This window comes from Microcebus murinus, chromosome 20 (assembly GCF_040939455.1).
Source record: "Microcebus murinus isolate Inina chromosome 20, M.murinus_Inina_mat1.0, whole genome shotgun sequence".
NCBI lineage: Eukaryota > Metazoa > Chordata > Mammalia > Primates > Cheirogaleidae > Microcebus > Microcebus murinus.
The window spans coordinates 35,027,391-35,046,339 of NC_134123.1; the positions used below are offsets into that span (position 1 = coordinate 35,027,391).

At 63.2% G+C, this 18,949-nt stretch overlaps 2 protein-coding genes across 2 annotated transcripts; both read right to left on the reverse strand.

The window, feature by feature from the left end:
- Positions 1 to 216: 216 nt before the first annotated feature.
- Positions 217 to 7,316, reverse strand: CYBA (cytochrome b-245 alpha chain). Its single transcript, XM_020282768.2, has 6 exons — positions 7,160 to 7,316; positions 4,513 to 4,582; positions 4,076 to 4,150; positions 3,768 to 3,851; positions 3,117 to 3,198; positions 217 to 498 (listed from the first exon to the last, which is right to left on the reverse strand). Exons 1-6 carry the CDS (start codon positions 7,215 to 7,217, stop codon positions 277 to 279), a joined length of 591 nt encoding a protein of 196 aa, XP_020138357.2. The 5' UTR covers positions 7,218 to 7,316; the 3' UTR covers positions 217 to 276.
- Positions 7,317 to 8,035: 719 nt separating this feature from the next.
- MVD (mevalonate diphosphate decarboxylase) lies at positions 8,036 to 16,619 on the reverse strand. The gene is made up of 10 exons (XM_075995867.1): positions 16,471 to 16,619; positions 13,076 to 13,146; positions 12,417 to 12,531; positions 12,066 to 12,212; positions 11,528 to 11,727; positions 11,192 to 11,266; positions 10,900 to 11,118; positions 10,438 to 10,553; positions 9,260 to 9,368; positions 8,036 to 8,606 (listed from the first exon to the last, which is right to left on the reverse strand). Exons 1-10 carry the CDS (start codon positions 16,538 to 16,540, stop codon positions 8,526 to 8,528), a joined length of 1,203 nt encoding a protein of 400 aa, XP_075851982.1. The 5' UTR covers positions 16,541 to 16,619; the 3' UTR covers positions 8,036 to 8,525.
- Positions 16,620 to 18,949: the final 2,330 nt, after the last annotated feature.

The following is an 18,949-nucleotide window of genomic DNA, read 5'->3' on the forward strand; positions in this document are numbered from 1 at the left end:
ACTGGGACCTCCGGACAGAGGACGGGCGCTTGGGCCTGGGGGAGTGGTCGCCGCCCCTCCCTCACCTGCCCGCCCCTCCCCCTCCCCACCTGCCCGCCCCTCCCCCTCCCCACCTGCCCGCCCCTCCCCCTCCCCACCTGCCCGCCCCTCCCCCTCCCCACCTGCCCGCCCTTCCCCCTCCCCCTCTCCACCTGCTGCCCCTGGAGGAGCCGGTAGGATAGTCACAGCCTTTATTGAGGGCGCCCCCCGGTGGCCGCGCGCAGGTCCGAGGCGACGTCACACCACCTCGTCGGTCACCGGGACGGGGTTGGTCTGGGGGCCGCCCGCGGAGACCCCCGCCGCCGCCGCCGCCTCCTCCCCCTCGCTCGGCTTCTTGCGGGCCTCGGCCGGGGGCCGGGGCGGGGGGTTGCTGGGCGGCTGCTTGATGGTGGCCCCGACCTGCAGCCGCTCCCTGGGCTTGGGCTCGATGGGCGTCCACTGCTCCCCGCGCACGGCCGCCTGCGGGCACGGAGGGCCGGGGACCACTCAGGTCCGAATCTCGGGAGGGGGGGTTTGGCTGGGAAGGTTAGGCCACCTGGGAAGCTACCTGCCCATGCCAGGAGGGGCCCAGCAAGGGGGAAGGGGCCCGGGAACCCCTGGGCTTCTGCAGATGCCCTGGTGGCCACTTCCAGGCACGAATCCCAAGATCCACCGTCCAGACCCCCAGGCCTCCTCTCCAGGGACCAAGGGCAGAAAGGACAGGGAGGAGCCTGGGAGAGCAGGGTCCTGTTCACTCATTCACTCTGGACCCACCCTGGCCTGCACCCTCCCCAGGGCACCCCGACATTTCACAGATGCATGGGGGGGACTGAAGCGTGCACAGCAGGGATGGAGGGGGGGGTGTTCTAAAAATACAGATTCTGCCACGGTGGCTCACGCCTGTCATCCTAGCACTCTGGGAGGCGGAGGTGGGTGGATTGCTCCAGGTCAGGAGTTCTAAATCAGCCTGAGCAAGAGCCAGACCCTGTCTCTACTAAAAATAGAAAGAAATTAATTGGCCAACTAAAAATACATAGAAAAAATTAGCCGGGCATGGTGGCGCATGCCTGTAGTCCCAGCTACTCAGGAGGCTGAGGCAGGAGGATCGCTTGAGCCCAGGAGTTTGAGGTTGCTGTGAGCGAGGCTGACGCCACGGCACTCACTCTAGCCTGGGCAACAAAGCAAGACTCTGTCTCAAAAATAAATAAAAAATAAAAAAAATGAAAAGACAGACTCCTGGGCCCCATGCCCCGAGGTTCTGTTGCAACAGGTCAGTAGACCTGGGAATGCCTATTTTTAACTTAGTGTCCCATAATATTTGATAGAAAAAATGTGCAACATCACATCACATACTTATGATGAAGCATAACAATAAATCAGACACCCGGATCCCACCTCCCAACTTAAACACGGAAACACCCAGGGGCCTGGGAGGCTTCCACAAGCACATAAGCGAACAGACAAGCGGCCTTCCCTGAAGGACTTCGGGGACGAAGCTGGCAGACTCGGGACAGAAAGGAAGACATTTACTATGGCTAAAACTTACAAACAATAACTTAAAATGCATGGGATTTCTGCAAATTAAGAAAAAGACAAAAACCCCAGTAGGAAAATGGGCAAAGGCTGTGAACCAGCAACTTACAGGAGAGGAAAGATGGGGGGGGTGCTAAAGCGTGTGCGTGTGAGGTAGGGGCGCAAAGTTGTGGTTAGAGAAAGGCAAGTCAGGCCGGGCACGGTGGCTCACGCCTGGAATCCTAGCACTCTGGGAGGCTGAGACGGGAGGATCGCTCAAGGAGTTCGAAACCAGCCTGAGCAAGAGCAAGACTCCATCTCTACTAAAAATAGAAAAAATTAATTGGCCAACTAAAAATATATAGAAAAAAAAAAAATGAGCCGGGCATGGTGGCGCATGCCTGTAGCCCCAGCTACTCGGGAGGCTGAGGCAGGAGGATTGCTTGAGCCCAGGAGTTGGAGGTTGCTGTGAGCTAGGCTGACGCCACGGCACTCTAGCCCGGGCAACAGAGTGAGACTCTGACTCAAAAACACAGAGAAATGCAAGTCAGAGTCCTGTCCGTTAACTGGCAGGAACAGGGGAGCCGGCGAGGGGGGAGGGGCTGCGGGGGAGGGGAGCCGGCTGCCTCCATGTGGGTGAAGGGCACAGAGGTTGGCGCCTGACCCGGCAGTTCTGCTCTGTGTTTAACCCAAGGAACCTTTGCTCAGGTCTGCGCCCGTGTGCGGCAGTGGGGAGGCGGGGGGTGGGCGGGGGTGGGCAGGTGGCCCCCCGGGGGGACACACACCCCAAGCACCCAAAGCCACTAGAAGCACAGGCGATGTGCTGTGCAGCAGGAAGGATTCTAGGTGTGAGTGGGACAGAAGAGTACACGGTCGCTGAGACCTGCAACCACTGGCACACACTTAGAGCATGCACAGACACTGCACGGGCCCAGGGGACAAAGGGTGACAAGCCAGGGTCGAGGGCTTCGTCCCCCCAGAGACGGCCCAGGGTTCGGGACACAGCTCTCTGCCCGCGTCCGGGGCAGGCAGGGGGTTTCACCCCAGAGCGCTGCCCGCCTGGGGCTGGCTCCGCCGCCCGGCCCGCACAGCCTGCCTTCTCACAGGGCGGGCTGCGTTCGTAACTCCCAACACCACCCGCCCGCAGCCGGGGACAAGGTCTGCGTGGGGTGCCCGCAGTTAACCAGCCCCGGGGAGGTGCCCCGATACGCCCCCAAACCGGAGCAAATAGGGTGTAGGTGAGACACGTCTGGTAAGTGGATCCCAACCCAGCGGGGCCCCCGGCTGCAGCGTGACCCCTGGCTGGCCGCACCCGCTTTCTGAGCTGCGTCTGGGCCCCCACTGTGCCCCGAGAGGGCTGTGGTGCAGACAGTGAGAAAACGTGGGGAGACGGCCCGGCCCGGCGCAGGTCACACGTGCGGAAGACGGTGGCTGCGGCCGTCGGCCCTGCCGTGACGGGGGCAGACACCCGGGCTGGCTCTGGTTTGCTCTGCAAAGCCACAGAGCAGCTGGCCAGGGCCAAGGGTGTCGGGACCGGGGCTGGGGGTGGCCGTGGGGAGGGGGTGGCCGCAGAGGACGCCACTCACTAGCAGGTAGATGCCGCTCGCGATGGCCAGGCAGGCGGTCCCCAGGATGGTGGCCAGCAGGAAGCCAGCGGGCACGGACAGCCTGGGCGGAGGGGGCAGGAGCAAGGGCACAGAGGCAGTCAGACAGGGGTCTGCAGTCCGGGCCTCGGAGACAAGGCCACAGGGTGTCCCCCAGACAAAAGGGATTTGTGGCTCTGCCGATCTCTGGCTTAAGTTTTGGCCCCTGAAGCTGGCGTCTGCCTTGATTTGTACCTTACTTTGACTCGGGGGACCCTTGCTGTTAGGCCGCCAGGTTGAGAGGATAGCCAGGCAGCCGCAGAGTGGCCCCCACCCAGCAGTGACCCCCCAGGCACACAGCGAGGGGCCTTCTGCTCACAGCCTCAGACCCAAGTGAGAACCACCTGCTGAGCCCAGAACAGCCACCGCTGTGGATTCCGGGGTCTGGGTGAATCGTTCTGCACGGCAGACGGAGCATACCGGATTTGGGAACCTCTGCCAGAGCTGTGGACCCGGGTTTTTGTTTGGAAAAGCATCCCGGCAAGGCAGGGGGTGGGCTCTCCTGTCTGGGGAGCAGCGGGGCGAGTGGGGAGGGTCCCCCCTCCCCAGGAAGCCACCTGGTCGCTCGCGTGGGCAGGGCCGGGCGGGACTCACAGGAGGTGCAGGACAGCCCGGATGTAGTAGTTCCTGGTCAGGGGCCCAAACAGCTTCACCACGGCCGTCATGTACCTCTGTCCACTGCGGAGGAGACAGATTTGGGGTCCGGGCCTGCCCGACTAGGGAACCCCACCACCACTCCCCCACCCCCATGCCTGGGCACTCAGGCCTCTTTCTTCCCGGGAGACACTGGCCCCAGACGGGGACCCGGCTCCTGCAGGGCCACTAGCCAAGTTCTCGGCCCGTGAGCTCCGCCTGGGCCCAGGCCCTGGGAGGACCCCAGTGCAGGGTGGGGGGCCACTCACCATCGCTCCATGGTGGAGCCCTTGGCCCTCTTGCCCCGGGGGTACTCCAGCAGGCACACAAACACCCCTGCCGCACTGAGCCGCTGCGGTTAAGGAGCAGCCCAGCTCAGCCCGAGGGGCCACGTCTACCTCCCTTTGCTGAGAAAACAGAGGGGTGCAGCCACCGGCAGAGGCCACCAGCTGGGGCACAGCTGTGCAGGGCTCCAACTCGTCTGGCTGCAGGGAGCCGGGGGCCGGGCAGGGAGGGCACAGAGGCCAGGCGGGGGCTTCAGGGCCCAGGCCTGGCCGGTCACTGCCACGTGGCCACAGGCGAGTGGCCTGGCTGCCCCAGACCACTGGGGTTGCCCGGGGACCGGCACGTGAGCGGTACTCCACCCCAGCCCCCGAGGCTCTGCCCTGGCACCCGGCCCACCCCAGCCACTCGAGCAGAAGGATACATGGAGTAGGCGCCGAAGTACCACTGGGTGAATTGCCCGGCCGTGGCCACGATGCCCCCGGTGATGAGGACTGCGGGAGACAGGCGGGTTAGGGGGGCGCCACACCCCATCCCTGCGGGGCTCCCCAGGGCCTTGGCCACCTCCCCTTCTCCACCCGCTGTGGGCCACCAGGCCCCCCAGAGCCGCCCCGACACCATCCACACTTGCCCCCAGCCACGGGGTCAGGGGCGATTCCCCAGGAGGCAGGTCCCGTGACGAGGGGCTGGCGGAGTGGCGGGGGGACACGGCCGAGGCGAGGCCCCTCTGGGTCCCAGGGGCTGCCGAGGGACGGCTGGCCTGGACGCCCCGCTGGGCCCGCCCCTCTCAGCTCGGGGACCCCAGAAGAACACGGGTGGTTCCCCCCCTTGTCATTTGGGTGTTTGCTTCATGTGCTCGGACTGTCCTGTTGCCGGTTGGGTCTGCCTTCTCCATGCATGTCCCTTCTCTTACCGTCTTTCCCCGAAAATAAGACCTACCCACAAAATAAGACGTAGCAGGATTTCTAAGCATTTGTGCAATAGAAGCCCCACCCCGAAAATAAGCCCTAGTGGTGGGCGTGGCTACGCAGTGCGTCTGCACAACTCATGCGTGTCGTCGCAGAGCGGGAAAAAACATGAGCAGCCCTTCTCATCTGCCCCGTCGTGACAGCTGCTGTCCCAGAGGTGACCGGACAGGTGCGGGCAGCCCCACCAACAAGGTCGGCTCCCTCTGTCGGGTCCCGGCCATCCTGTGCGTGCTGCACGCTGAGGATTTGAGGGGAAAATAACACATCCCCTGAAAATAAGCCCTGGGGTGTCTTCTTGAGAAAAAATAAACATAAGACCCTGTCTTATTTTCGGGGAAACACGGTACTTGCATTCCTCTCTACCCTGTTCCTCTTTCGACTCAGTTTCCATCTGAAACTGCTCTTCCTGCACCTGTCCCGGGCCCGCGGGCTACCCTGTCCTTCCTGTTCAGCTCGGCTCGGTCTACACTCGGACTCCTGTCCTGCGTTTGCTCCCGGCTGTGTGGTAACTTTTCCGCTTCTGTCCGAGTTTGTGTGCTGGGGAGGGAAGGGCTGTCCCCCCCTGTGTTTGTCCACACAGCACGTCGTCCCTGTCCCCGCCGCCGGAGCCTGTCTTGCTGCCGGCCATCAGCTCGGGTGGCAGAGGCACCCGAGGGGAGGCCTGAGGGCTCACTCTGGGATCCAGCCAACGTGCGTGTGCAGGGACTCCCCACGGGTGCCGGGGTCAAGACAGACAAGCCCCTGGGGCCCCTGGTCTTGCTCAGGGAGGCAGACGCAAGCACCAGCCAGTGCAGGGCCAGAACCCGGACTTGACGGGAGGGGCCCAGGCTTCTAGGTTGGATGCTCTGGGCAGGTGACATCTGAGTTGAGAAATGAACGCAGGACCCAGCCGGCAGCTTGGCGGGAGAAACGGCTCCCGCCTAGGCCCTGCGGCTGGTCAGCAGGTCCGGGAACAGAAAGGCAGCCGTGGGCTGGAGTGAGGAGGCAGTGGAGGGCTGGGGTGGGCAGGGCTGCAGCAGCCAGCACTGTCACTGTTCGTGGTGGGGCCACCGGAGGGTGTTAAGCAAAGAGGCTGCCTGCAGGAGGGGCCCAGAGCCCAGGGCTCCCAGCCGGGTGACCTGTCACCCCTGCTTCTAGGAGGCTGGGGAGGAAGGACCGGAGGCTGGTCTGCAGGGCACAGCCCTGGCAGGCAGGGTGACAGTCCTGTGGGACAGCACTGGGAAGTTGTCAGCCAGTCTATCTCCCCAGACACAGAAGGGACTGCAGGGCCATCCCTCCTTGCCGCTGCCCGCCCCTGAATGCTGCCCTGGAGTGCGGGCCATCCCTCCTTGCCGCTGCCCGGGGCCTGCTGTTCCAGCCGGCAGGGAGGGTGCTTGGACACCCCCCAAGCCTGGTCTCCCCCCCAAGCCCTCCCCCACCCGCAGGTGCAGGTCCTCCCTGGCGCTGGGGCACCACACAGCCTGCAGGCCTGACACTTCCCTGCCCTGTCTCGAGACATTTCTGTTCCCAGACACAGGGCTGGGGTGAAGCTCCACCCTCGGTCCCCAGCACCCCCAAGCAAGGCACAGCCGGGCGACTGGGGGCGCCGCGGAGCTGGGCTGGGCGGGGCGGCCCCTCTGGGTGGGTTCCAGCCCCGCTGTGAAATCTGGGCCCCAGATGGGCGCCCCGGGATGACCGGTCGTTGTCTCCGCCCCAGGACCCCGGGGGAGGGGCCCCACCCGGCTGGCTCCAAGGAGGGGAGCCCCCCATCCAAGGCACGAGGGGTGCGGGGGCGGGGTTGGCTTTCCCAACGGGCGGGGTTGGTCCTCCCCGGAAACCACCCGGCAGAGCCGCCTCTTCCCCTGCGCTGCAACTTCCTCCTCTGCGGCGGGGGAGGGGCAGGGGAGGGGGCGCCAAGCACGAGTCCGGTCTAGGGGTCTGCTTGGGGCACCGGTGCAGCCGGGGGTCCCGGAGCCCCTCCTGCGCACCGGCGGTCTGACTGTCCCGCCCCGAACTCCAGTCTGCCCGGGATCCCCCACTTTTCCTCCTGTAGCCGAGGTCCCCGGCTGGAGTCTGGGGGACCCCCACCCCCAGGTCCGGCCCCGCTGCCCGGCCCGCACTCACTCAGGCCGGACGCCAGCGCCTGCTCGTTGGCCCACATGGCCCACTCGATCTGTCCCATGGTGGCGGCGACACGGCTGGGCGCGCACTGAGCGCCCCTGGTCCCTGCCCCGGGCCCTTGAGCCCGGCCCCGCCCCAGCCCCGCCCCTGGCCCCAGGTGACCGCCCGGGGGCAGGGCCCGTGGCGCCTGCGCTCTCGGGGCTGGGTCCTCCAGACAGGGGACACCCTCCCGCTCAGACCTGACCCACCGGCCACCAGACCGGAGGGGCCGCCCCCGCAGCTCTCACTTCCCCTTCCAGCGCCTGCCAGGGTGGAGATGTCAGTCCAGAGCTTCCTCCGTGGTTGAGTGCCCTCCCTAGTCACCCCAATGTGATGCAGCTTTGGGGGGGGGCGTCCCTAAGATTGTAGGGAAAAAGGAGAGAAAGGCGGCTTCCCGGATAGGGCTGAGTGGGCTGCCCGGGGCCTGGGCTGCGCCTCCATGGGGGCTGGGGGCTGTGCTCGCCCCACGCAGCGGCACTCACTGTCACTAAGGCGGGAGGCAGCTCCCTGACCTCCCTGCCGCCTGGGAAGGGGACCAGAGGCCCTGCCCCCTTTCTTTCGCCTGGCGGGGCTGGCACAGGTGTGGCAGCCCAGGTCAGAGACTGTGGCCCACTCCCAGTGTCACATGTCACTGTCACTGCCTTGAGGAAGGACAGGCTTGCAAAGCTGGGAAAGCCCCTTTCCCCTCCCCACCCGGGGCAGAGGCTCGCTCAGCCTGTGACGGGGCAGCTGTGGGGGTGGGAAGAGCCGTGGGGCTTCCTGGGGAGGCCATGGGACCCCTCAGAGCAGGGACTCAGGACGCTGGCTCAGGAAACAGGAGGAACAGCAGGAGGCAGGAGGTGAGCAGTGCTGGGTTTATTCCTGTGGTCCACACACTGTGGCCCCCGCCCAGCCTGGCCGGAGCCGCCTCCCGCCCTGGGACACATGGCTGGTCAGTTATGCAGAAACGGTCCAGCCACACCCAGCTGGAGTTCAAGGTCTGGCAGAGGCACCATCGCTGCCACCCTTGAAGCACTTGAGGTTTCCATGGCAACCAGTCCAGTCCCCACACAGCGACCAGGCCCAGAGGGACGGACTCCCCTGAGCTCCTGTCCTGGAGCCCTGGAGTGGGCGGGCTCAGGGTTGGGGACACGCAGCTCCACAGGCAGCTCTCGTGCCAGACCCGTCCCATCTCAGCAGAGCAGCACGTGCAGGGGACAGTGGCCGCACTCAGGGGCCCCAGAGCTGACGGCTGCGGGTCTCAGCTATGGCACAGTGCCCGCTGCCCAAGCAGGCGGCCTGGCCCCCACGCAGGTGCCCCGTCCCGGAGAGGCGCCTAGCTCCCGAGCGGTCACGCAGCCGGCTTGGGCAGGCCGTCGGGGCCCAGGAGGTGAGCATGGGGGTCGTCCAGGACTTGAGGCCCCGGCCCCACCTGGGGAGAGAGAGGTCAGTGTCAGGTCACCGGGTCATGGCAGCGCAGGCATCGCAGGGGCCTGGAGTCCTCAGGAGGGCAGGTTAGACGCGGAGGCCCCGTCTGGCCCCCTTTCCAGCCCCGCTCAGAGGCTGAGCAGCCGGGAGGGGCTGCTGCATCAACTCCTTCAGGCTGGGCCACCTGTGCCAGCTGGGTGCTCCCTGTCCTGGGCCTGTCCCGGTCACTGCCACGGCACCCAGACCCGGGGCTGGGGCACAGCAGCCCTGCACAGAAGGTGCACTCCGTGGCCTGGGGAGGGGTGACCACCAGCGCTGCCCCTCGGAGCAGGGTCGGGACAGGAGGCAGGGCCCGGGGCTGCTCCTGGTGGGGGGGCCCCGAGGGAGGGGGCTGCCCCCCGAGTGCCCATCCCGGGAGCTGGCCGTCGCCTGAGAGGACAGCCCCACCCGTCTCCCACGCCAGGCCCAAGCGTCACGGGGACCTGCAAGTGTCCGCTCAGGAGCCAGTGGAGACGCACACAGGCCAGATGCCCTGAAGGCTGAGAGCAGCATGGCTGCTGCCTGTGTGCGTCGGTGTTGCTAGCGTGTTGGCTTCCCGAGGGGGCGACGGGCGCTGGCCCCGCAGGCCGGGGAGACGCCGCAGCGCCCGGGCCTCACCTGCGTGGCGATGATGTACTTGATGCCACCGGGGGCGGGCTCCATGGCCAGCGCGGCTTTCAGCTCCTCCGAGAGAGGGGCCGGCCTCACCGGCAGCCCCTGCAGGAACCTGGGACAGGAGGGATGCGGCCTGTGACCCCGTCCCCGTGCAGCGTCCAGACCGGGCAGCTCCAGAGACGGGAAGTGGGCAGTGGCCGCCAGGGCCGGGGAGGGAGAGGGCGGGTGGCTGCCGACGGGGACGGGCTTCTTTCGGGGGCGGTGAGGGAGTTACAGGCGTGGAGGCAGGTGACGGCTCACGGCACTGCGAGCGTGGCGGACGCCACAGCACCGCACACTTTAGAACGGCTAACACAGCCCAAGGCAGCGGTGCTGAGGGCCCAGGCTGGGGTCAGGGGAGGGCTTCCGGAAACCTCCACTGCGAGCCCACAGCCACTGCTGAGCCGGGGGTGGGGGGGACGCGGCTTAAGAAGGTGCCTCAATCCCAGCTGCCCAGCCCCCAACCACCAGATGTCATTTCTGCCCCGCTCGGGCCGAGGGCCGCCCCCACACCCCCCCACGCCCCCAGCCAGGAGGCACCTGTCACAAGGGGCAGGACACCACCAGGACACCTGGGGGCCAGACGCGCTGTCGTCCTCGGGCGGCCGGGCCGTGTTGCGCCCGGAAAGGGGACGTGGGGTCGGGCCCTGCCCCGGAAACGCGCCGGGCGCGGACACTGCAGCAGCCTGGCCACACGGCTGGCTCTGCCTGGTCTTGGTGAGAAGGAAACCGGGGCTTTGCTTTAATCATTTATTTATTTATTTTTGAGACAGAGTCTCACTCTGTTTCCCCGGGCTAGAGTGCAGTGGCGTCAGCCTAGCTCACAGCAACCTCCAACTCCTGGGCTCAAGCGATCCTCCTGCCTCGGCCTTCCGGTTAGCTGGGACTACAGGCATGTGCTACCACACCCGGCTAATTTTTTTTAATATATATATATTTTAGTTGGCTAATTAATTTCTTTCTATTTTTAGTAGAGATGGGGCCTCGATCTCCCTCAGGCTGGTCTCCCTCAGGCAACCACGGCCTGGTGCCGTCCACACACAAGTGGGACTGTAGGGTGGTGCGGGCCGGTGCCATGTGCTGCCGTCTGGTCCTGGCGGGGGGTGTTTCCCGCAAAGTGGGGTGCGAGGACCCACACTTACTTGTCTCCGTTCGACTCGGGCGGGAAGCTGTGCCTCACGGCAGCCACAAATTCAGCCACGGTGTCGTCCAGGGTGAAGATCACGGCGTTGGGGCCCGCGTCAAACGTGTACGCCACCTGGAACCTGAGTGGTCACCCTGGCTGTCCTCACAGCGCCTGGCCTCATCCCCATAACCTCTGACCCTCCAGGGGTCCTGGGGTTTCCCAGAGTTAATCGGGGCCCTCAGGGCCAAACCAAGGTGGCACAGGGTCCCTGAGCGGCCGGCGTGGGTGACCTCTGCCCGTGACCTCGGAAGAGGCGGTTGGGGCTGAGGCCCGAGTGAGCCGAGAACCAAAAGGAAACAGAACAAGCTGGGCGTGGCAGCTCCGCGCACGGCAGGCTGACGCTCGGGGGTACCAGCTCCGCCAGGGCACGAGCCTGAGCGACACCCCGCCGGTCCCAGGGCTGGGGGCCCCGCCTCACCTTGGTGGCCCCGTGGTGGGCGTTGAAGCAGTGCACCAGGTGGATGATGCGCCGGGAGGTGTCGTTGAGGTAGGAGATGGGCGGGAACGTGTCCAGGCAGGTGGCGTGGAACTGGTTGCTGTCCCTCATGGTCAGCCGGGCGAAGCCCTCGAAGTCCCGCTCCCGGACGCAGCGCGTCATCTCGGCCAGCCTGGCCGGCACCACGGCCTCGGCCCGGAACTGCAGGGACAGGCGTGTTGAGAGGGCTCGGAGCACGGGCGCGGGAAGGGCAGGGCGCGCCCGGCCGCCTCACCCGGAGCAGGGGGCTGGTCTCCACGCTGGTCTGCATGCCGGCCGTGCTGCTGGTCAGCTTCTTCTCCGAGCTCACCTGCACGGGGGACAGACCATCTGGGCCACGCTCACAGGGGGGTCCCTGGCCGACACCCCAAACGCTTGGCCCTCCCTCCGCTGGCACGAGCAGCTGTGGCCTCCCGGTGCAGCCGAGGTGACGCAGGCCTGGGGACGGCCCCAGCCGCACAGCCGGGTCTGTTTCCGCCCAGGCGCCGAGTGCAGCCGAGACCGGACCCTCTGCACCCGTCCTGGGCACGGCCCCCAGTGCCAGACAGAGGCCCCGCCCCTCCCTGCTCACCACGAGGATGAGGACTCGCAGCTCGGGCCAGTGGGTCTCAGGGGCCACCTGCCGGGCGACGCTGTCCTTGCCGTCGGTGCACTCCCCCATGTGCCACACCGCGAAGCCCCCGTGCAGGCTGCGGCAGGCGCTGCCCGAGCCCCGGCGGGCCACTTCTGAGAGGTCGCCCTCGACCCCGTAGAGCTGGGCCAGCGTGTAGGCTGCGGGCACAGGGGGCAGACTCAGGGCACAGGCACCCACCCCGCAGCACCGGGGGCTCTGAGATGACAGAGCCGGGCCCTCGGCTCCCAAGGCCGTCATGCGGCAGCTCGCCCCGAGCGCATGTGTGGGGGCAGTGCACGAGACGCCCTCTGGGGCATGTGGAGCTGTCGGGCTGACACCCAGGCGCGCTTTGGGCAGAGGGAGGTCTAGCGTTCGGACATGAGTTCCGGGAAGAGACTGGACGGCCGGGGAGGCCCGTGGGGCAGGGCGCTGGGCTCCCCGGTGCCACAGGAGCGTGACGCGGCTCGGAACCCCGGGGTCTCCCCATGGCACCCACCTAGGCAGGCGAAGCCCGCGGCGGAGGAGGCCAGGCCCGCGGCCGTGGGGAAGTTGTTCGCCGAGGCCACGTGCACCTTGTAGCTGAGGCTGGGGGCGGGCGGGGCCCCGTCCCGGGCGCTGCTCCTCTCCTGGGCCAGGCGGCGGACTGGGGGGGGACAGTAGGTGGCACAGCCGCCAGGCACCCCTGCCCCACCTGCGCCTGCCCTCCTGCCTGGGGGTCTCGGCTGAGAATCGGGCCTCCGGGCCTCCGGCCTCCACGAGGACCTTGTCCCCAGCCCCAACCCCACCAGTTGGGGAGGCGTCCCACAGCATGGTGCTGGCAGGACGGTGCCTGGGTGGCCCGACTCACTCTCCTGCAGGCAGGCCTGCAGGCGCGGCTGCCCTGCGTCCTCTTCCCGGCCGTTCAGCCAGATCCGGTCCTCAGTGAAGTCCTTGCTGACGGCGGCCGTCGTGGTGGTTCTCAGCTGGGAGAAAACAGGGCCCCCTCAGAGCCAGGGCCGGGCCCTGGTGCAGCCAAGCACCCCGCTCCCCCAAAAAGCCTCTCCTGCACAGCGCTTGCAGCTGCCCACTCGGGCGAGGACGGGAGGCCAGGCCCGATGCCAGCCTGGGCTGGGCAGTGGGGGCGCCCGAGTGGCAGAGACCAGGTCTGGGGAGAGCCACGGGCACAGGGCACGGCCGAAGTAAGAGGGGGGGACTTCCTAAGGAGCCCCTGGGGTACTCTGTGAGCATGTGCACACGTGTGTGTGGTGGGCCCCTGGGCTGTGTGTGCACGTGTGTGTGGTGGGCCCCTGGGCTGTGTGTGCACGTGTGTGCGAGGGGACCCTGGTCTGCGTATGGACGTGTGCAATGGGACCCCACTGTGCGTGCCAAGCACTCCTCAACCTGGAGGTGGGGCAGACACCTGCCGGGCTGGGGAGCAGTCTGGCCCCTGCTGAGCAGTCTGGCTGCAGCCCGTAGGTGCACAGGTCCCAAGTGTTGAACAAAAGCTTCGCACACGCTCACACTCACCTGGTCCTGGTGCAGCGTGACGCTCAGGGAGGAGTTGATGGGCAGGATCAGCTCCTCATCGCGCTTACCCCCTGCAAGGGACAGCCAGGGCCAGGCCAGTGGGTTTCCTGCCTCCCACTGCGCTTCCCCTTCCACAGCCCCCGTCTGCCTCCATCCTGCACTCTAGCGACGGTCTGAGCCCTCCTGTTGCCACTGCGCCCCCGTCTGCAGGAAGCCCTCCTGGATTGCTCCCCAACTCAACACTCAGGCTCCCGAAGCACAGCTGGAGGCCAGCCCACCCCTGCCTCATCCTCCCACTCTGTCTTCTTTCATGCACTTCACAAACCATCTCTGAGTGCCTGAGCAGCCCATCGTCTGGCTCTGCCTGTCTTCCCAAACAAAAGGAGCCCAGATCCTAAAAGCTGCTAAATGTCCCTGCTCACACTCCCCGGGGACACTCAGGACCACCGACACTCCTGCCCAGCCCTCCACCCCAGCGTGTCATGGCAAATGACGGTGGCCCAAGTGGGAAGTCTGCTCGGGGAGCACCGCACGGCGCTTTACGTAGAGTCGTATTTACAAACATCTTTGTCACGCGCAGAGTGTGCTCAGCTGCGTGCACTGAGGTGTTAGCACAGCGGACGGCTACGAGGACGGTCAGTACTGACGCCTGGTGGGGAACGCACCCCCGCCCCATCCTGACGAGCTCCCTGGGGCGAGGCTCTCGCAGGGCTGGGGGCAGGTGCCTGCCGCCGCAGGGCGAAGTGGGTGCACTTGCCCTGTTCCCTCCACAAGGGTGACTGCGGAGCCTTGGAGTCACACACGAGCCCCCAGGGTGAGAGGGGGCCAGCCCTGAGCAGTGTGGGGGGAGCCCCGGCCTTTCCGTCTCGTGTGCCCCCGACTGCGGCAGGGGAGGCTGGGGCTGCCAGGCGTGCCCGGCCCCATGGGAGCCCTCTCTCCCCAGTGGGACCAGGAAGGGCGGCCTGCCAAGACGGCTCTCCACAGTCCCTGCAGTGCTCCAGCCAAACACCGCCCATTCATGAGGGCCATGTGTAGCTAGATGCCCCACAGGCGGGAACGGGGTGCTCAGCCCTCCCGTTCCTGCAGGAGCAGGGACTTTCATCTCCCCGCAGCAGCAGTCGGTGTAGACCACGTGGGAGCCGGGACTGCAGCCTGCATCCCACCTGGAGCACCAGTGAGGTGCTCCTGCCCTGCCCTGGGGAACAGCCTGGGCTCGCAGAAGACCCAAACAGAAGGCTAACATAAGACCCAGGGGCTCAGAACAACACAAAAACATACAGGTGTCAATCAAAAATCATTTGTCACGCCCAGAACAAAGAAGATCTCTAATGGAAGGAGAAAGACGACAGAGGCCGATGTCAAGATGGCTGAGATTACCTGGCAAACATGCGCAAGCAGCTGTGATGAAATGCTTCAAGGAGCAAACCCCACACGCTCGAAGGAACAGAAATACTCAGCAAAGAAACACACGACACGAAGAACAAGTGGAAATCGCAGAAGTCAAGGTACCATAACTGAAATAAAAGGCTCAGGGCAGGAGCTCAGCAGCAGGACGGGGGAGCGGAACACCCTGGGAACCGGTGCCTGACCTGCCGTGGTAACGGGCAAAGGGAGAAAAATCCCACCGTCCACCAAAAGACGGAAAAAGCATCTGACAAAACTCAACCATTCATGATAAAAACTCTCAGAAAAATAAGAGTAAAGGGGATCTTCTTCAACTTGATATAAACTTGCGCTTACAGCACGCTTAGAGTGCCAGGCTGAATACTCCAGCCAGGACCCAGGCCAGGACGCCTGCTCTCAACACCCCCACTGAGCTCGGTGCTAGAAGTTCCAGCCATTGCAGTAAGGCGAGAAAGGAAATAAAAGGTGCACAGATTGAAAAGAAAAAGTTTTTTTTAAATCATCCCTATTTGCAGATGACATGATTGTCTCCATAGAAAATCTCAAGAAATCTATAAAAAAAACTCTTAGAACTGATCAGTGAGTTCAGCAAGGTTGCAGAATACAGCACCAACACGTAAAAATCTGTTTTTCTATATCCTGGCAATATGCTGCTGTTGCAATTAAAATACAATGCCACTTACTATCACTCAGAAAACCCTCTCAGATGTTAATCTAACAAAACCCGTACAGACTTGTATGCTGACAACGACACATGCTAATGGAAGAAATCAGAGATCCAAATACATGGGGAGAGACACCACGTTCACAGACGGGAGACTCAGCATGGTAAACATGTCAATTCTTCCCAAATCCATACGCAGACTTAACCCAATACATATCAAAATCCAGGCAAGACTTTTTGTAGATATAGAGAAGGTTATTCTAAAACTTACGTGGGCATGCAAAGGAGCTACAATAGCTAACCGATTTTGAAAGGAAAAAATAAAGTACAAAGAATCAGCTCAACCCAATTTCAAGACTTACTATACAGCTAAAGTCATCTAGATTAGCTGTAGTGTTGGCAGAGAGACAGACACAGATTTCAGGAACAAAACAGAAAACCCAGAAATAGACTTGCACAAATACACAAAAGTACAAACGTGCTTTTCAGTGGAGGAAGAGGAGTCTTTTCAACAAATGGTTCTGGGATCACTATAAGCCACCTATAAGCAAAAAAAAAAAAAAACTCAACCCAAGTGTCATACCTTATGCAGAAAATAACTCAAAATGGACCGAGGACCTAAATGTAGAAGTTAACCTACAGCAGCAAAAGCCTGACCTACAAAGGAGAAAGTGACATGGCAATGGGTTTCGTCAAGTCCAAAGCTCCGAGGCCTGGCTCCTGGTCCCCTAGGGAAGGGGGCGGCTTTGGGGTGCCTTGAAGAGTGAATGGCTCAGACCCCAGTGAGGGAGCCAACAATGCCACAGGGACAGAGGACGTGGGGGTGTGGCACCCGGGGTCCAGCAGGTGGCAGGTACACCTGCGATGACACGACGAGATGCCCACCACCATAGGAGAAACGAGACAAACCCACAATGGCACAGGGCGGCTCAGAGCGGATGAAATAAACCAGCCTCGCATGTCGGTGAGGGCAGAGGGGCCACCGCGTGGCTGGTGGCCCCGGCGACATGACCCTGGCCCCGGCCACACGGCCCTGGCCCCGGCCACACGGTCCCGGCCCTAGCAACACGACCCTGGCCCCGGCCACACGACCCTGGCCCCGGCCACACGGCCCCGTCCCGAGCGACACGACCCCGGCCACACGGCCCCGATCACGGCCCGGGCGACACGGCCCCGGCCACACGGCCCAGGCGACACGACCCCGGCCACACGGCCCCGATCACGGCCCGGGCGACACGGCCCCGTCCCGAGCGACACGACCCCGGCCACACGGCCCCGGCGACACGATCCCCTCCCGCGCTGCGGCCCGGGCCGTGCGCGCACTCACAGTACTTGATGACCGCGATGTTGACCGGCGCGGTGCAGGTGACAGCCACCAGCGGCTCCTCCGAGGCCATGGCGAGCAGCGCGGCGTCTCCGGCCCCACAGCCGCGAGCCGTCCAGGGACCGACCCCGCGGGCTCCGCCGCCTCACGCGCTGCCACGCGATTGGCCCGCGCGCCCCCTGTGCTTGCGTACCAACCAATCAGCGTTCGGCTAAGCCCACGCTTCACCTCTCAGCCAATGGGCGGGATCGGACGATGGGCTGCAGCCTCTGAGCCCGCCCCCACACTCGCCGGAGAGCGCGGGGCGGGGCTTGCGCGGGGCGGGGCCTACGCGAGCGCGGATGTGCGCAGGCGCGCGGCAGCGGACTTCCGGGGGCGGGAAGCGGGCCTCGCTGTCGCCGCCAGGCGGGCGCGATAGGCGCACGTGGACGCGGAGAGACTCCGGGACCGACAGGGGTGTGAGCTGCCAGGCTGGAGGTGACTGTGTCAGAGGTGCTTGGGGCCAAAGGTCAAGCGGCCCCCAGCGTGGAAGGATGCGGCCTGGGGTTCCGTCCCCGGGGTTCCCCGTGGATCCCCCTAGTTCTCTCCTGGGTCCTCTCTGCACTACCGGCGTCCCCTCTCGCCCCTGGGGTCCTCCCACATCTGGGGCTCCCTTCTCGACCCCGGGCTCCCTTCACCGCGTCCCCTTTGGCCCCACGGGTCCTGCCCCCCAACACCCGCGGTCCTCGAAGCTCCTGCGCCCACATCCGGGGTCCCCCGGCCCGCCCGGCCCCTGTCGCCGGCCCCCTAAGGTGACAGGGAGCCGAGACGACCCCATCACCGGTGCTGGGGCCTCTGACGTGCGAGCGCATCCCGGATCCACATTTTCAAACGTCCCCGCTTTAAGCTCCATATTCGCAAGGATTTGGTTGTTTTTCAGGGTTGGAAATGAGTTGACACGTCTATTTATTTGTACGTTGGTTTTTATGGTGGTAAAATACATGACTAAAGACTGACTGCTCAGTGGCATTAAGTGCAGTCTCGCTGTGCGACCTTACCGCTGGCTACTCCCAGAACTTCCCATCACCCCAAATGCAAACTGTCCATACTGGACAGGAACTTCCCCTTTCCCCCTTCCGTTTTTTTTTTTTTTTTTTTTTTGAGACAGAGTCTCACTTTGTTGCCCAGGCTAGAGTGAGTGCCGTGGCTTCAGCCTAGCTCACAGCAACCTCAAACTCCTGGGCTCAAGCAATCCTTCTGCTTGAGCCTCCCAAGTAGCTGGGACTACAGGCATGCGCCACCATGCCCGGCTCATTTTTTCTATGTATATTAGTTGTCCAATTAATTTCTTTCTATTTTATAGCAGAGACGGGGTCTCTCTCTTGCTCAGGCTGGTTTCGAACTCCTGACCTCAAGCTATCCGCCCGCCTCAGCCTCCCAGAGTGCTAGGATTACAGGTGTGAGCCACCTCGCCCAGCATCCCTCTTCCGTTTTTTTTAAATTTTATTTTTACTAAACAATTCATCCATGTAACCACATACCACTTGTGACCCTAAATCAATTGAAATATTTTTAAAATATTATAATAAAAATAGAGGAAACAAATTCATCAAGCATAAGAAAATAATCTTGATAATTAAAACAAAATTTTATTTTTAGCTTAAATGGTTCACTTTCAGAAAACGCAAGAGGATGCAATGTGAAGTTTTCTGCCCTGGCCCCGGCCACCCAGAAGTCCCAGTGCTTATCAATGCTCTGTGTATGTTTCCGAGGACATTGTATGCAGAGTACAAGCAAGCAGCTTTTTCCCCACCTTTTTCCACCTGTAAGTTTCTTGGTGCTCATCCCAATTCCGTACAGAAAGCACTCTAACTTACTCAGCCTGTCCCCTGTTGGTGGGCAATGGGTTGTTAACCAGTTTTTTGACACTGTAAACAATGCTTTTCTACACATTTTGTACAAGTGTGTTTCTGGAGGAGAAATTCCTGGAAGTGGAATTGCCGGGCCAAGTAGGATGTGCCTGAAGTGGTTTTGATAGCTGTTGGCCAGTTGCTGTCGGTGGAGGCAGAATCAGTTGTTCAGCTCTTTCTGACGCAGTATGAGAGTGTGCACCTGTGCCGGCCCAGCCTGCTCAGTTGTTTGCATTTGCACTTCAGGTGGTTATTGTTTCAGCGTCTCTTGCAATCACTTTTCTATTTCATGCAAAGCCATTAAGCCTTCTTCTGAGGAGCGGACATGGAGCAGACATGGATTGACCACAGCCACTGTGTGTTCATGAGATACCAGGCAAGCAAGGGTGGAGACACAGGTCCCCTCAGTAGCGTGTATCTGCCGTGGCAGTGATGAGTCCTTTATTTTTTTTTTTTTTTGAGACAGAGTCTCACTTTCTTGCCCAGGCTAGAGTGAGTGCCGTGGCGTCAGCCTGGCTCACAGCAACCTCAATCTCCTGGGCTCAGCGATCCTACTGCCTCAGCCTCCCGAGTAGCTGGGACTACAGGCATGC

Excerpts from the sequence above, each read along its gene's own strand:
- CYBA (XM_020282768.2), bottom strand. The coding sequence starts at position 7,217 with ATGGGACAGATCGAGTGGGCCATGTGGGCCAACGAGCAGGCGCTGGCG. Across the intron at positions 4,151-4,512 it reads TACTTCGGCGCCTACTCCAT|TGCGGCAGGGGTGTTTGTGT; the intron begins GTATCCTTCTGC and ends GCAGCGGCTCAG. Across the intron at positions 3,852-4,075 it reads GGCTCCACCATGGAGCGATG|TGGACAGAGGTACATGACGG; the intron begins GTGAGTGGCCCC and ends TCTCCTCCGCAG.
- MVD (XM_075995867.1), bottom strand. The coding sequence starts at position 16,540 with ATGGCCTCGGAGGAGCCGCTGGTGGCTGTCACCTGCACCGCGCCGGTC. Across the intron at positions 12,532-13,075 it reads TCACGCTGCACCAGGACCAG|CTGAGAACCACCACGACGGC; the intron begins GTGAGTGTGAGC and ends GTTTTCTCCCAG. Across the intron at positions 9,369-10,437 it reads CCCGAGTCGAACGGAGACAA|GTTCCTGCAGGGGCTGCCGG; the intron begins GTAAGTGTGGGT and ends CTCCTGTCCCAG.